A 17,284-nucleotide genomic window follows, 5' to 3' on the forward strand; every position below is an offset into this window, starting at 1 on the left:
CTCTCCTTATGGCATTTTTGTTGCCTTCTGTTGGTCTTTAAAAGCTTCCCAATCCTCTAACTTCCCACAAATTGTTACTCTATTATATGTCCCCTTTTGCTTTTAATGTTGGCTTTGACTTCTCTTGTCAGCCATGGTTGTGTCATCTTGCCTTTAGAATACTATTTCTTCTTTGCAATGTACCTATCCTGTGCTTTCTGAGTTGTTCCTAGAAACTCCAGCCACTGCTGATCTGCTATCATCCCTGATTAGTGACCCCTTCCAATCAGCTTTGGCCAGTTCCTCTCCTATGCCTCTGTAATTCCCTTTACTCCACTGTAATACTGATAGATCTGACTTTATCTTCTCCCTCTCAGATTGCAGGGTGAATTCTATCATATCGTGATCACTGTCTCCTTAGGGCTCCCAATCAAATCCAGTTAATTACACAACACCCAATCCAGAATAGCTGATTCCCTAGTGGGCCCAACCAGAAGCTGCTCTAAAAAGCCATCTCGTAGGCATTCTACAAATTCTCCTTTGGGATCAGCACCAACCTAATTCTCCCACTCTGCCTGCATACTGAAATCTCCGATGACTATTGTAACAGTCATGGGGGATTTCAATATGTAGGTAGATTGAGAAAATTAGGTTGGTCCTTTTGACAAGTCATTTCTATTTTCTATTGTATTTTATAGCCCACACCCTGGCTACAGTTTAGAGGCCTGAATACAACTCCCATCAGGATCTTTTTAAATTTACACTTCTTCAACTCAGCCCATGTCGATTCTACATCTTCTGATCCCATGCCATCTCTTTCTTAGGATTTGATTTCTTTTTTTTAAACCAACAGAGCCATACCACTCCCTCTTCCTACCTACCTGTTCTTTCCATATATCCTTGGAAGTTAAGCCAATTATAATCTTCTTTCAGGCACAACCTACCAACCTAACTGTACTACAAGATCATCTACCCTATTCCATATACTGTGTACTTTCAAATATAATACCTTCAGTCCTGTATTTATCACCCTTTTCAACTTTGTCCCCATGTTACACTCACCACTGCAACCCATCCTACTGACTGCAGTTTTGCCGTCACCTGCCTGTCCTTCCTCACAGTGTCACTGCACACTGCCTCTGCCTGTAAACCAGCTGCCCATCCTCAACCCTGTCACTCTTGTTCCCATCCCCCTGCTAAATTAGTTTAAACCCTCCCTAAAAGTTCTAGCAAACCTGCCTGCAAGGATGTTGATCCCCTTCACATTTAGGTGCAACAGGTCCCTTATCTACAGATCATACCTTCCCAGAAAAGAAGGTAGGTAGACTAGTAGAGCACAGGACAGGTCCTTGTGATGGATCTGATCTGTATCCTGATGTGAACCTCTTTAAACCTCAGGGCTGGCATGGGAGCAACGTGGCTAGCTCAAGACTATCACCGTGCCAGCAACCCGGGTCTTATTCTGCTGCTGTCTGTAAGGAGTTTGTAAGTTCTCCCCGTGACCACATGGGTTTCCTTCAGGAGCTCTGATTAGCAGGTTAACTGGTCCCATGGGTCCACATTCCAGAGATACACTGATTAGCAGGTTAATTGGTCCCATGGGTGTCAATGGGCGCCAGGGGTTTCTTGGGCTGGTAGGGCCTGTTACCATGCTGTACTTCTCAATAAAAAAAATCCATTTTCAAAAATTATATGCTTTATTAAAAGTAGATAATATTCTCCTAGTGGGCACGTGGCCAAGTGGTTAAGGTATTGGACTGGCGACCTGAAGGTCGTGAGTTCAAGCCCCAGCCGAGGCAACGTGTTGTGTCCTTGAGCAAGGCACTTAATCACACATTGCTCTGCAACGACACTGGTGCCAAGCTGTATGGGTCCTAATGCCCTTCCCTTGGACAACATCGGTGTCGTGGAGAGGGGAGACTTCCAGCATGGGCAACTGCTGGTCTTCCATACAACCTTGCCCAGGCCTGCGCCCTGGAGAGTGAAGACTTTCCAGGCGCAGGTCCATGGTCTCGCAAGACTAACAGATGCCAACAATATTCTCCTGGGGTTGGAATAGCAAACCCATCTCATAAAAACCCAGTGCTACAAAACCACTGGAAGCTCCAAAGACCTCATCCCTGAGTGAGAAAGGATCTTCGCTCAAAAGGACTCTGGTGTGCTGCCGTCAGCAGAGTACGCTCCAGTAGGGGTGATGTGCTTAAAAAGATAATATTTTCCAACAATTAAGCAAATCTCTTCCAATTATCATTAGACTGGAGAGAGAGCAAGAGGGGAGCAGGCAGGATAAATAGTTCTCTAAATATGTTATCAAGTGCATAGGATTGCCAAACCAAGCAGAAGAGAGAGAGGGGGGAGGGAGGAAGGAAAGAAGGGAGACGATGGTGGGGGTTGTGGGAAAAGTAGGTAGCACACAAGGAGGGAGGGGGAGAGTTGTGAAGTAGCTGAGAGGTGCCGAGCAGGGAGCAGAGGGAGAGTTCCACACGGATACCTAGGGTCTCCTGAGCAGCACATTCCACACATGGAATCACGCCGGGGTTTGTGTTTACTGAAAACAAGGGGAAAATGGGAATTGATGAGTATAATTCCCGTGATTCCGCCACAGAATCAGTAGCTCAGCATTCTCCAAACAAAGCGGTTCAGCTGGAAGGAACGACCCAATGACCCGTACCCTTGCCCGTTTGATCTGAGTCCAGGGTTGACCCAGGGGGTTGGAAACATGCAGGGACACCACTGGGATCCAGGGTATGAGATCAGGGAGCAAAGTGAGGGAATGGGGGGGCGGGGGGGGAGAGGAAGATCTCACACAGACCACACCTGCTCACCTTCTAATGTTTGGCCGTTGGATCTGACCCCAGTTCCTGGTCAGTGGGCAAAGCCACAGAGCCTCAGGTATGGGCCTAGGGCATTGGTCCGCTTCACAGGCTGGGGCCTGAACTACTGACTCTTTCCCCAGGCTGGGGCCTATGGTATTTGCTGACCTCTGCCCCTAGGCTGAAGCCTGTAGTTTCAGTCCTATTGCAAGACAGGGGCCTATGATACTGGTCTGTCCCCACAGCATGGCTCCTTTCCCCAAGCCCTGCCATGGATTGCTGACTCCAAATCTTTCCTCCCTGCCTTGTCCATTCCATCAAGTCCTGCGTGCCTCTGGACCACTCAACTCCAGTCACTGCCCCTCCCACCTCAGTGTGACACTACCTTCAATTCCCCCTGGCCTTTGTCCATGGAGCCTTTCTGGGGTGGGCTTGAAAGATTCCAGCCCCCGTCCTTGTAGCCCATCAGGGTCTGGTGGAGCCATCAATATCCAGAGGGAGCTGACTCTAACCTGTGCTCCAATGGACCCCAGGATTCTGGATCCTCTTCTACATGAAGATGTGCCCTGAGGGACAGAACATGCTCCACCCCCACAAGCTCATCACCCACTGTGATACTGGTTCTCTCCAGGACCAAGTGTCAACTTGAGCCACTTGAAGGTCAGAACTAAATGTTAGCCCCCTCACTGTGGGTCTGGAGTCACTGGACTCCCCTTCCTAAAGACTCAGTGAACCGGCTGGATTTCCACAACAGTCCCATTCACCACAAGATGACAGGCCCACCGTGCTAAGACCCTGGCCCTCTGTTCTACCTAGGGACATTGGGTCAGTGTGGGGAAGTGGAAGAGTAGCCATGAATGACCTGGGGGGGCCCAAATGGCCTACTGAGTTCAAATTACAATGTCATGAATTCTGCTGGCATGGAGAGGAGTTTTGGGGAGGGAGGAACTTAACTCAGGCTGACTTCAGGGGGCCGGGAAGATGTTTAATGCTGGTTTAGTGCACGAGCACCTTCGAGACCTCAGCCCCTCACCCAGCTATGGGACACACCCCCCATTCCCAATTACCCACCACCCTCCACCACCAGCTGCTCCTTCTTGGACAAAATCCCCACCCAGCCAGACCACGAAACGACAGTACTGTGTTAAGGCAAGGATGTCGTGCCAAGACCACGCACTGCCCGCAAGAGGGGGAGGGGAGATGGAGGTGGGCAGACGAAGGTGGGGAGGAGCGAGGTGGGGTGGACGGGTGCCAGGAGTACAAATAGGTGAGTTGAGTGGCGGTGGAGCAAAGGTTGGGTGGGTGACAGATGGAGTGGGGAGCGAGGAGCGAGGGATGCTTGTGTTGGGGGGGGGGGGGGAGGTTGCAAAAACTTTGACTGTCATTAAGTTCACAACACACACACCCAACATAGCCCATGAGCCCGAGGTTGGGAACACTTTAAAGCAAAGGCCAGTCCTGTACTAATAAAAAGCAGGGACACAGAGCAAGGGCGACTCCTTGCTGCTACTCAGCACACTAACCCCAGCAAAATCGCTACTGCAGGGACAAAGGCCCAAAATAGAGTGCGTCTTTTATTTAAATCAGAGCTTTAAAATCAAGCAAACCTTGGCGTACTCTCGACATTCTCCTTCCTGCAGCACAGAACAGAAGACACAGAACATTAACAAGGAAACGGAGCACCAGACAGATTTCACCACAAAGCACTTCAGGCCGCAAGTTTGTCACCAAGATCTCCCATCTCTCAGCACTCAGCTTTTGCGACATGGGATCAGAGGGCAGGTCAGCGTTTATCACCCCTCCCTAATTGCCCCCGTGCACCCATTAGTCCCAGGAAGTCCACCTGCTTCGATCCTGCCTCAGTGTCATCACACCAGTAGCCATGGCCCAGTCAGAGCCACACAGCACAGAAACAGGCCCTTTGACCCCAGTGGTATCTGCTGGCCAAGGTGCCCGCCGCCTAAGCTAGTCCCATTTGGCTGCATCTGGTTTATATTTCTCTCAACCTTTCCTGTTCATGGACATAACCAACTGTCTTTTAAATGTACCCACCTCAACTACTTTTTCCAGCAGCTTCTTCCACGCAGGCCCCACCCCTCAGGTCTCTTTTAAATCTTTCCCCTCTCAACTTAAATCCATGCCTCCAGCTTTCCGTTCCCTTCTCCTGCGAAAAAGTCTGCATATACTCACCCTATTTAGAGTTATAGCATGACATCAGGCCCTTCCAGCCCAACGAGCCCATCCACCCACGTGACCAATTCACCTACTAACCCAGCTGTACACTCTTGGAATGTTTTGGCTATCTCTGCCCCTCATAATACGTACACCTCCACATGGTCATCCTTCAGTGCTTTACGTTCAAAAGGATATTATCTGTAAAATTCAGGCCCTCAACTCCTAGCAACATTCTCATTTGCCTTACATAGGACAGAAGACAGTGCTTAAGGCGATAGACTAGAAATCCATCGAGCTTTCGCTGTGCAGGCTCAATTCTCACCACCATCGCCTTACTCATCACACCGACTGACCTCAAAGAACCGAGTGGTGCCAGATGCATGAGATAGGAGACAATACTTGCACAGCCACTCTACACAACAAACAGAGGACAGAAAGGGCTCGCAGGGGAAGGGGACCCCCACAACATGCATCCCCATGAACTGAGATGCTCGTCACATCCCCCATCCTCTTCGCTGGACATCAAAGTCGAGAGGAAAATGGTAGTTGAACTTTTAAATAGACCAGGGACATTCAGCAATAATGGTGACAACGATTCAAGGACACGATTGATCATTCAAAGATTGAACACAATTGGTAGAAGCCTGTTTGTGTTACTACACTTGTTTCAGGGGATTACTGCTGCAAAACAAAGGCCAAATAATAATTTTCACATCATATTATTTGTCTGATCGCAGTGGGATCCAACTGAGAGGGGTAGGCAGGGGGAGTTAGCCAGGTGAGGGGTAGGTGGGGGGAGTTGTCCAGGTGAGGTGTAGGCGGGGGGGAATTGTCCAGGTGAGGGGTAGGCGGGGGGAATTGTCCAGGTGAGGGGTAGGCCGGGGGGGGGTGTCCAGGTGAGGGGTAGGCAGGAGGAATCGTCCAGGTGAGGGGTAGGCGGAGGGAATCGTCCAGGTGAGGGGTAGGTGGGGGGAGTCGTCCAGGTGAGGGGTAGGCGGGCGGAATTGTCCAAGTGGGAAGAAAGATGTCTAGGTGGGTGGAGGGGGGAATAATGCCCAGGTGGGTGAAGGGGAAGGAATAATGTCCAGTGGAGGGGGGGGGAATGTCCAGGTGGAGGGGGGGGAATGTCCAGGTGGAGGGGGGGAATGTCCAGGTGGAGGGGGGGGAAATGTCCAGGTGAAGGGGGGGGGAATGTCCAGGTGAAGGGGGGGGGAATGTCCAGGTGAAGGGGGGGGGGAAATGTCCAGGTGAAGGGAGGGGGAATGTCCAGCTGGAGGGGGGGAATGTTCAGGTGGAGGGGGGGGAATGTCTAGGTGGAGGGGGGTGTCCAGGCGGAGGGTGGGGGGAATGTCCAGGTGGAGGGGTGGTGTCCAGGTGGAGGGAGGGTGTCCAGGTGGAGGGGGGAGTGTCCAGCTGGAGGGGGGAGTGTCCAGGTGGAGGGGGGGGAGTGTCCAGGTGGAGGAGGGGGAGTGTCCAGGTGGAGGGGGGGGGGAGTGTCCAGGTGGAGGGGGGGGGGGAGTGTCCAGGTGGGGGGGGGAGTGTCCAGGTGGAGGGGGGGGAGTGTCCAGGTGGGGGGGGGGGTGTCCAGGTGGAGGGGGGGGAATGTCCAGGTGGAGGGGGGGGAATGTCTAGGTGGAGGGGGGTGTCCAGGCGGAGGGGGGGAATGTCCAGGTGGGGGGGGGGAATGTCCAGGTGGGGGGGGGAATGTCCAAGTGGGGGGGGAGTGTCCAGGTGGGGGGGGGGAGTGTCCAGGTGGAGGGGGGGAATGTCCAGGTGGAGGGGGGGAATGTCCAGGTGAGGTGCAGGTGTGAGTAGACGTCCAGGTGATGGGGCAGGTGGGTGTGAATATTCAGTTGAATGAAAGGTGAAAAAGATAGGTCAATGGTTGAGATACTCTGAGGCCTGGAGTTATCTACAATCACGGAGGACATCAGAAGGACCAGGCCATGGGTAATCAGAGATTGGGCCAGTGACAGGGAGATAAAGAACAAAGATGTCCATGTTCACTACCCTTCACCATTACAGGATATTCAAACAGGCTGGAGTAGGATCTCATTCTGTCTAAAGTTTGGTTATTATAATACAGGAGTCACTGTGCCCAGTGTGACTGCAACACACTCTCACAAACAGATTTGAGATAACTAGGTGGACAATCCATTTCAGATAATAATTAATGGGTAGTTCGTGAGCAAATAATCAGAAAGAGCCCTCCAACTCATTAAATCTCGTCCTCTTTCCTCAAGTCAGAGTCAACAACATTTCTTTACATCATCATGATAAACACTTATTGTGATGTGCTCAGGGAGTGAAATGCTTTGTATGGACCTAACAGGATTTACACTGTCCTACAAGATACAGCACACAGATGAAGGGTCTCAGTACCTGAAGGTCAGTCCCGATTTGCTCTTGAGGTTACGCAACAGGTCCAGCTGGTTGAGAGGAGGAATCAACCTGTGACGACATGAAAAACAACTTGTACCCCTACAGCAATATGGCAAACACTAGAGGGATGTCTGCCATCTACGTACATCCCCCAGGGAGACAAATCAGAAGACATTGGTGTAGAGCGAGTGACCAAAAGGTCAGTCAGAGAGGCGGTTTCCAAGGAGCATCTGAGAAGGAGGAGGTGAGGCAGAAAGTGGAAGAGGCTCAGGGTTCAAGCAGGGAGTTCCAGAGCTCGTGCGTCAGTAGCTTTCACTTCTGATACCACCACAATCAGTGATGCAAATAAAAATTACCAAACTTCAGGGATGAAGCAGTTTATGGAGATAAGGGGTGGGTAGAGGGTCTCCTCAGTGGAGGACAGGTTTAAAAACATTTCTAACTGGGAGCTGCTGGAGGCCAGGGCTGGTGGTTTGGGCAATGGGTTAAGGACTGGGCAGCAGGGGGAGGCCGACACAGAGTAGACTGGAGGAATCAACTGCAGGGGGGCACACGTTGCTTTTAATCAGCTCCCAGGATAGGAGGGCACAGCTGAACCTCCCTCACTACTATTTGCAAGGTCAACACACGACACCCAGTATTATCGCTTGCATGGTTTATAGAGAAATATAGGGCCAAAACCACAAAGTGCCGAACGGTGGAAACAGGTTCACCAATATCTTTTCGTCCAGGAACATCTGACCTGCCATGAACTCCCATTGGACAACTCACTCCAGGCTGTCTGACATATTCACTGGGTACCAACACCCTTGAAAAGTGCTGGATTGGAGGATTAATGCACAGGACAGTGTCCCAATAAATCACAGGAACAAAAACAAAAGGAATTTGAATTGTTTGAACATTTTTATTCTTGAAGTTATTGAAGCTGGAGATGATCTAGTTGACTGGGTCCAAATGGGTAGGGTAGGTCATGATCAAATCTCTAGGGTTACAATCCTTTGGCCCATAAGGAACATGTGGGAATGTAGTAATCCTGTACGTATCACTGTCAGATCTTCCTGCCAGCCGTTACAGTTGCCTTGAGTTTCTCAAGGGCTCACAATGTACTGTTTAGTTAGGATGGTATCAAATCGGTAATGATACCATTAAACTGTCCAACACTAACCTGGTTCCCTAAAGCTACCACAGACGGCTGTGGAGGCCAAGTCGTTGGATATATTTAAAGTAAAGATTGACAAACTCTTGATTAGTCATGGCATCAAAGGTTACGGAGAGAAGACAGGAGAATGAGGTTTAGAGGAACAATGAATCAGCCATGATGGAATAGTAGAGCAGACTCGATGGGCCAAATGGCCTAACTCTGCTTCTATTTTTATGGTCTAAACCTGCCAGGGATTAGGTGTCCCTTTGTATAACACAAATTAAGATTACAGATGGTGAGGTCATAACACCAGTGCATCTGTTTTAACCAAAGGTCAGAGGTTTAAGTCGGCATGATTTGGGGGAAGTAGGAAAAGTTAAATAATTTCCCCATCAAGAGGCAGACACGCAGTGCAGAGCAATACAGACACACAGTGTACCTACTTGTCCAAGTCCCCAATTCACACACGGATTCGAGCTTTCAATGGGAACACCTGAATGACAACGGCATTGACACTACATTGAAGCGATGGAGCAAAAAGAAACTGGTGTGGAACTGAACTAAAATGGAAGGAAATAAAAGAAATTGGAAATTAAACAACTTAATTAAATGAAATTAGAAAGCCAAATCTGACAGTCAAGCGGTGGGTGGGGGAAGGAGATGGTGACACCACACATACCTGTACATTGGAACAGTTAGAGTCTGCTCAAAGCACTGCCAGGTGGCATGGAGATCGGTCCTGCACAGGCTGGTGGAGTAATAGCGCCAAGCGGCCTGTTGCAAGGACAGAAAACACAGAGCATCAGCACAAGATCTGGGGGTGGAGGTCAGCCGCACAGCCCCTTCTATCTTCGCTCCAGTGCTCAAAGGTCTACCACCCCCTGGCTGAGAGGTACAAACCTGCAAGGGAAGAGGGTCCAAGGTTCTCCTCACCCGAGAGGACACGATGGAAAACAAAATTCCAAGTGCTTCCTAAGAGCCGCTGGAGGTCATGGGATGGTGGTTCAGGGAATGGATTGGGTGTGGGTTATGGCCTCGGCAGCACAGTCTTGATGAAGGAGGGAGGTCGACACGGAGTAGACTGCAGGAATCACGACTTCAGGGGGACACACGTTGCTTTTAACCACAGCGTCCAGGGTAGGAGAGCACAGCTGAACTGACATTGGTTCCAGCCCCAATCCGGAGCCCAGCCTCTAGTTCCCCAACTTCCAGCCTGACGAACCAGTTCACAGAATCTAACCCCACCCCCCCACCCCCACCCGTCCACGTATATTCAGGAACAGCAAGCCTTATACTTGCTTCAGGAAGACAAGACACTCCCAGCTGATCTCTGCAAGTCTGGGGTCTGAACTGGGCAATCCAAGGTCAGTCAAAGGGTCTGGGCAGTATGAGTCCACACCAGTCTCAGGGTCTGACCAAGGTGACTCCAGTTCAGTCTCAGGGTCTTATCGATCCAGCCTATTCCCTTTCCCTATGCATGGGCGTGCAGGAGAGGCTTGTGGAACAGACTCGCTCAGGAAGTGGTGTGGTGCCAACACCGTTCTTCAGCACTGTGGGTAATTCATATTCTTAGCCTCTCTGTCACTGGAGAATTCACCCACCCATGTGCCCTTTCACACTGCCCACAGTAACCATCCTGCATTACCTGGATGAGCCCCGCTGCCGGATTCCGTCGTTTCTCAAAGTGTTTCTGCCGATGTTGTTCCTGAACCTTCAGGGCAAATCCAGAACCAAGGATTCCCTGGAGGGAAGAAGACAGAAACATGAAGGCAACCCTTGGGATTTTTCAATGAGATTTCAGATTCAAAATCCCTATTTACAGAGGAGGAACCAAGGGGCTTTGGGCAGAGGTAGGATGGTAAATGGAGGAAAAAAGAGTGGCAGGGAGTCTGAACAACCTCCCTCCACTCCTATGTGGCTTTCCAGTTTGGCAACCAGCACCAGAAGCCAACACCAGACGGCACAGTCCAAGGACCAACCAGGTCAGTGAACTGGTCATTGTAAATTGTCACCTGATTGGGGAAGGGAGGGAACGTCAACTCAGACCATGAGAGGCCTCCTTCGGGCATTTTCATGCCTTACAAGGTGCAGATTGGCTCCAGGTTAAATCAGGGTTGTTGAGGATTGCTGGGCAGCGCAGCTGTATCGCTAAAATAAAAATAAAATTTAAAAAAAAACATGCAGCATGTGATCTGCTTTAACTCTCCCACTCAAGGCAGGCCAAGGGAACTGTGAGGGGTGGGGGAAGGGGGGAATGTCTCTCCGCCACTCCCACCATTCAACAAGATCACTGTCAATCTAATCTTGGCCTCAGCTTCTTTCTGTTCCCAGCTCCCTTAAAGTCTAAATCCAATAATCTCTCTCTTGAACCTGGTGACTTCCCCCTTGCCACTTTTGGGGTTGAGAATTCTAAAGAATCACAGGCCTCTTTGTCTTAAATCGTGTAACCCCTTACACTGAAACTAGGCTAACTTGTTCAAGATCCTCCTCACTGAGGGAAGCATCCTCTCAGTGCCCACCATCAGGATCAAAGACCCCTCCAATTGGGCACAAGATGCAGGAGCATATATCACCAGGCTTAAGGACAGCTTCTATCCTGTTGTTATAAAACTACTGAACAGCCTGATAAGCTGGACTCTTGACCCCACAATCTACCTCGCAATGGCCTGCATTTTCTTTGTAACACTTTATTCTGCATTGTTATTGCTTTACAAAGCAAAACAAGATCTTCACTGTTCCCGAGTACGCATGGCAATAATAAACCAATTCCAATTTGGATGAAAGTGGATAATTGAGATTAGATGTAATTGTTGGAACAGGGAGTTATATCATAAGACATAAGAGCAGAATTAGGGTTTTTGACCCATCAGATTTTCTCCACCATTCTATCATCCAACCTGGTGAGACGAAGGAGGGGCCAGGCCCGGAGTCACCCCATAGTGCCCGGAACCTCCAAGTGTTGCAAACTAATCCCTCTAACATGAAGTCTAACAGGAGGCAGATCAAATGGCTTGTAGCTAACATGACTTCACTGTGGAAGCAGCTTGATGAAGATGTTAACCAAATTCTGGAGGCAACGGCGAAGGGAGGGATTGATGGGAAGCTGCAAGCCATGACAACAATTATTGTCAGTATCGCAGCTGAACGGTTCGGAGAAGAGGAGAAGGAAGGCTCCAAAGCATCTTACTCGAAGAACCAAAGAGCATTGAGGATCCACAACATCAGGCAGGAGATGAAAGCGCTGAAGTCCCAATACAAGGAGGCAGGAGAAGAGGAGCGCATTGGCTTGGCCCAGCTGATGTGCATACTACGAAAGAAGATCAGGGTCCTTCGCCGGGCAGAGTGGCATCGGAGGCGGCGTCGTGAAAGGGCCCGAAAACGTGCTGCCTTTATCGCCAACCCCTTCAAGTTCACTACTTGTTCAAGTTCAAGTTCAAGTTGCTGGGGGAGAAGCGCAGCGGGAAACTGGCCTGTTCGCAGGAAGACATAGACCAACATCTGAAGAAGATATATAATGATCCTGAAAGAGAGCAGGAGTTGGGAGAGTGCGACATCCTAATAGACCCACCTGAACAGGATGTGCAGTTCGACATGTCAGAGCTGCAACTAAAGGAAGCCAGAGAGGTTGTCCATAAAGCAAGGGCAAGCTCAGCTCCAGGACCAAGCAACACCTCGTACAAAGTGTACAAGAACTGCCCCAAACTCCTGCTGCATCTGTGGAAGATCCTGAGAATCTTCTGGAGAAGGGGGAAGATCCCAGAACAGTGGAGAGTGGCTGAAGGGGTGTGGATCCTGAAGGAGGAAAATGCCACCCAGATAGATCAGTTTTGCATCATCTCCCTGCTGTGCGTCGAGGCGAAGATCTTCTTCAGTGCAGTTTCCAACCGGTTGTGCACCTACCTAGCAAAGAACACCTATATTGATACATCAGTCCAGAAGGGTGGCATTTCAGGGATGCCGGGCTGTCTGGAGCACATCAGTGTGGTGACACAGCTCATCAGGGAGGCCAGAGAGAAGAACGTCAACCTGTCAGTGTTGTGGCTCAACCTGGCAAATGCATATGGCTCCATTCCACACAAGCTGGTGCAGCTCACACTGACCAAATATCACGTCCCCAGCAGAATCAGAGACCTTATTGCTGATTATTACAGCAACTTCAGGATGAGGGTCTCTTCAGGAGCAATTACATCAACCTGGCGCAAGGTGGAGATCGGCATCATCACAGGGTGCACTATCTCAGTGACACTGTTCTCCCTAGCCATGAACACGCTCACTAAGTCTGCTGAACCAGAGTGTAGAGGGTCCAGAATGAATTCTGCAACCACCTATCAGGGCATTCATGGATGACCTCACAGTCACCACAGAATCAGTCCCAGGTTGCCGGTGGATTCTGCAGGGGCTCGAAAAGCTGGTGGAGTGGGCCCAGATGCGTTTCAAACCTGCCAGATCAAGATCGATGGTGCTGAGGAAAGGGAAGTTGGAGAACAAGTTTTGGTTCAGCATCGCAGACACAGCCATCCCAACCATCACAGAAAAGCCAGTCAAGAGTTTTTGACAGCTCTTTAAGATACAAAACATCCATTCAGGCAACCTGCACCGAGTTGGATGGCTGGCTGAAATCTGTGGACAAGTCTGGCCTCCCTGGGAAGCTTAAAGCCTGGGTGTATCAGCATGGCATTCTTCCCAGAATCCTGTGGCCCCTCCTCATCTATGCAGTTCCAATCTCGACAGTCGAAACCTTAGAGAGCAGGGTTAGCAACCACCTCAGGAGATGGCTGGGGCTGCCAAAGAGCCTGAGCAGCATCGCACTCTATGGACACCACAACAAACTGCAACTGCTCTTCAAATCCTTGGAGGAAGAATTCAAGGTAACAAGAGCCAGAGAAGTGCTACAGTATAGGGACTCAAGTGACCCGAAGGTGGCTAGAGCAGGGATCCAAGTAAGTACTGGTAGGAAGTGGAAGGCAGAGGAAGCTGTTCAGGAGGCAGAGGCAAGGCTGTGTCATAGGAGGCCGGAGGGAGTGGTCACATGAGGCCGAGCCGGGCTAGGATCTTTTCCAACTCCCCAAATGGACACCAGAGGGAAGGAAAGGTGTCGTCTAGTTCAGGAGGAGGTGAGAGCAGTAGTGGAGGAGATAACAGCCTGCAAGGCAGTGGGAATGAAGCAACAGGGAGCTTGGACAAGATGGGAGAATGCAGTTGAGAGGAAAGTGACCTGGGCTGATCTTTGGAAAGCCGAACCACACCGCATCCAATTTCTCATCCAGGCAATGTACAATGTGCTTCCAAGCCCATCAAACCTGCACACATGGGGCAAGGCAGAGTCATCTGTGCGCCCACTGTGCTCCAAGCGAGGAACCCTGGAGCACATCCTCAGCGGCTGCGCAAAGGCACTTGGTGAGGGACGGTACAGGTGGAGGCATGATCAGGTCCTGAAGACCATCGCTGAAGCCGTCAGCGCAGGAGTTGAGTGGGCGAAGCGGTCCCAAGCCTCCAAGCAGACCATTGCCTTTGTCAGAGCTGGGGAGCAGCCAATACCTGCCAAAAGAACATCTGCAGGCATTCTGACCTCTGCAAGGGACTGGCAGCTGTTGGTGAACCTCGAAGGGCAGCTGAAGTTCCCCAACCATATCATAGCCACCATCCTGCGACCAGACATTGTCCTAGTGTCTGAGTCTACTAAGCAAGTGGGGCCGCTGGAGCTGACAGTCCCATGGGAAGATAGCTTGGAAGAGGCCTTTGAAAGGAAGCTCTCCAAGTACACAGGACTGGTCAACAACTGTCAGCAGGCTGGATGGAGAGCGAGGTGTCTCCCAGTGAAGGTTGGTTGTAGGGGATTCACAGCCCGTTCCTTAGTTAGAGCCTTCAGCAATTTGGGCATCGAGGGAAAGAGGAAGAGGAGAGCCATCTGCAGTACCACCGATGCAGCAGAGAGGGCCTCAAGATGGCTGTGGCTCAAAAGAGGGGAGCCATGGAGTCATACGTAGCTAGCCATCTGGACACAAGCTGGGGTCTGATCAGCCCCGGCTGGGTCACCAAGAGGAGGTTGTATGATGTTGAAAGACCCGAAACACCCGATGATTCCAGGAACATCACTGAAGGTGTGTCCAGAAGCATCAATAGATGTATGTAAACAGTCATGGCTGATTTATTACACCGGACAACAAAGATGTTGCTTCCTGAATACTTTTCAGTGTGTTTTATGGATTTTGGACTACTGATCATGAAAATCACTATGAAACTTCTCTATTGCACAACGCTGTTTTGAAATCACCTATATTTGTTATTTCAAACCATAATTCAAATCAGAATAACTGATGCCGAGATTAAGGAAGGCAGTTTTGTGGATCCACAAATCAAACAGGGCATCAACGACAGGCAACTCGAAGAACTTCTTGTAGGACCAGAAAAAACTGCATGGAAGGCATTCAAGGATGTTGTTGAATATTTTCTTGATAACTACAGCGTACCAAACTACGTGCAGCTGGTTAACAACATGCTTCAAGCATACAGGACCATGAAGTACAACAAGTAACTGCATTCCATTTAGACTTCTTCCATGCAAATCTTGGTGCTGTCAGTGACGAGCATGGTGAAAGGTTTCACCAGGGCATTGCTGTCATGGAGAAACTGTATCAGGGCAACTGGAATCCATCAGTGCTGGCTGATAATTCTTGGACACTTTACATGAGAAGCCTCCGACTCTGAGTACAGATGAAAACCATCAACAAAACACTTTTAGCTTAGTTGAACTATTGCAAAGCATCAGTACTGTTGTGCAACTAAATGCTTCATATTCAATAAAAATTAGTTTCTTGTTTTTCCAAATTCCTACGTGATACAGGGTCTGAAATTATATTTTGGTTCAGCTTCAAGCAGACTATTAAAAACTAAAAGAAAGAATTCTGAGGCACTTTAGTGTCCAGTGTTATTCATCTCAACCCCATTCTTCTGCCTTTTCCCATAACCTTTGATCCTTATTAATCAAGAGCTTATCAACCTCTGCTTTAAATATACCTAATGATTTGGCCTCCACAGCCCTCTATGGCAATGAATTCCACAGATTCACCACCTCTGGTTAAAGAACTTCCTCCTCAGCTCTGTTCTAAATGGCTGTCCTTCTATTCTGAAGTTGTGCCTGCTGGCCCTAGACTCCCCCACTACAGGATACATCTTCTCCATGTCCACTCTATCTGGATGTTAAGATGGGTTGTTCCTAGGCTTCCAGACTAGGGCCAGAATCTAGCTGATTGTGCATTCCATCTCATGTCCCCTCCCTCATAACGTTCACCACCTACTTACTGCTGGTAGGGCAAAGAAGGAGACTCCAATCAGAGTGAAAGTCGCAGCCAGGAGCCGACCGTTCCAGGTGATGGGAAATTTATCGCCGTATCCGATGGTGGTCAGAGTGATCTGTGGAGTCAGATCACATCTCATTGAGGAGTTGACCATCCGAAACAGAGTCAAACCCTTCACAAACCTGCATCTGGCTCCCCTGTTAGTGGTGGGATTTGGAAGTAGATCCAGGAACTCTGGGAAGAATCCCCTGATTAAGTGTTGGAAACCCCCACACCTGGAATATCACTCAGAAATGGGGACAGACAATTGGAAAAAAAATCCAGGAAATTCCCTCGTTGACATTGAATCTACACAAATGTGGTCAGGAAGATGTGTTTACCACTTTTTCAGACAAACTCCAAGTGAAAGGGACTCAAGGACTGATGAAGCAAATTGACCAGAACAGATGGTAATGAAATCAAATTGTAACTTTCCTTGTTCCTGACAAGTCCTCGCACTATCAGCTGGATGCCCAAACACTACCATTCGTACAGTGGACTATTCCACCCTCCTGACCCCTCTGAAAACCCACACTGACCAGACTCCTAGAAGCTCCAACAATGCATGCTATCTGTGCCCTCTGGTCATCCCACACATCCTCAGACTGGAGAGGACAAACTGTGAGACTGACCAGCTCAAGATAAGGCAGAAAACTCGCCTAAATACTTGCTAATGACTGTTGGATGCTCCACTGGAAATGGGACGGGGCAAAGGGAACCTCAGAGTCTGACCCTGGGGGGGTGTGATGGGATGGCACAGAGGGAGTTTCCCTCTGTATCTGATCCCAGGAGTGTGTGATGGGACGGTGTGGAGGGATTTTCACTCTATGTCTGACCCCACAGACTGTGTGATGAGATGATATGGAGGGAGCTTCACTCTCTGTCTGACCCCAGCAGTGTGTGATGAGACAGTGTGGAGGGAATTTCACTTAGTGTTGGGACCCTCCAGCTACAAGGAGCAAGTCCACTCACCAACCCCCACCACAGAGCATCAGCATAGGTTGCAAATTCCTTGTTGTCATCTTTCTCAGCAAGGAAGACGAGGAAGGAGGCAAGGATGAGACAGAGGAAGCCGATGTACCAGGCAGTAATCAGCTCCTGAAAGGAGGCAAACACAGTGAATGAGAGAGGACAGAGAGACCAACAGCTGGAGCTAGGAGCACTCTGTGTATGTATTGGAGCTGAGACAGTACATGTCACTTTTATTTACAAAATACATGTATTATACATTTAAACTTCTACCGTACTATTATATACCTACATTACAAACAAAAGTAGACAAATCATGACCAACACATTCCCACCTTCATTGAGGATGGCATTTATCCCCTGCCTTTGACAATGGCATTTAATGATCTCAGAGCACTTCTGTTCCCTGTGGGTGCAGTGTGTTCTCTTTTCCACAGAAGCACACCCACCCCTCTTCCCTGTCACTGAATCTGTGTATCACATGTGAA

At 49.6% G+C, this 17,284-nt stretch overlaps 1 protein-coding gene across 1 annotated transcript in view; it reads right to left on the reverse strand.

Annotated features, from left to right (window-relative positions):
- Positions 1-17,284, reverse strand: part of kcnq2b (potassium voltage-gated channel, KQT-like subfamily, member 2b) — a 137,873-nt gene that overhangs the window by 35,171 nt on the left and 85,418 nt on the right. The window contains exons 5-11 of the mRNA XM_072279937.1: positions 16,800-16,925; positions 15,793-15,903; positions 10,136-10,231; positions 9,170-9,264; positions 7,350-7,448; positions 4,400-4,426; positions 2,471-2,527 (exon numbers count right to left, since the gene is read on the reverse strand). Coding sequence (XP_072136038.1) covers positions 2,471-2,527; positions 4,400-4,426; positions 7,350-7,448; positions 9,170-9,264; positions 10,136-10,231; positions 15,793-15,903; positions 16,800-16,925 — 611 coding nt within the window. The remainder of the gene's footprint in view (positions 1-2,470; positions 2,528-4,399; positions 4,427-7,349; positions 7,449-9,169; positions 9,265-10,135; positions 10,232-15,792; positions 15,904-16,799; positions 16,926-17,284) is intronic.

Source organism: Mobula birostris, chromosome 2 (assembly GCF_030028105.1).
Source record: "Mobula birostris isolate sMobBir1 chromosome 2, sMobBir1.hap1, whole genome shotgun sequence".
NCBI lineage: Eukaryota > Metazoa > Chordata > Chondrichthyes > Myliobatiformes > Myliobatidae > Mobula > Mobula birostris.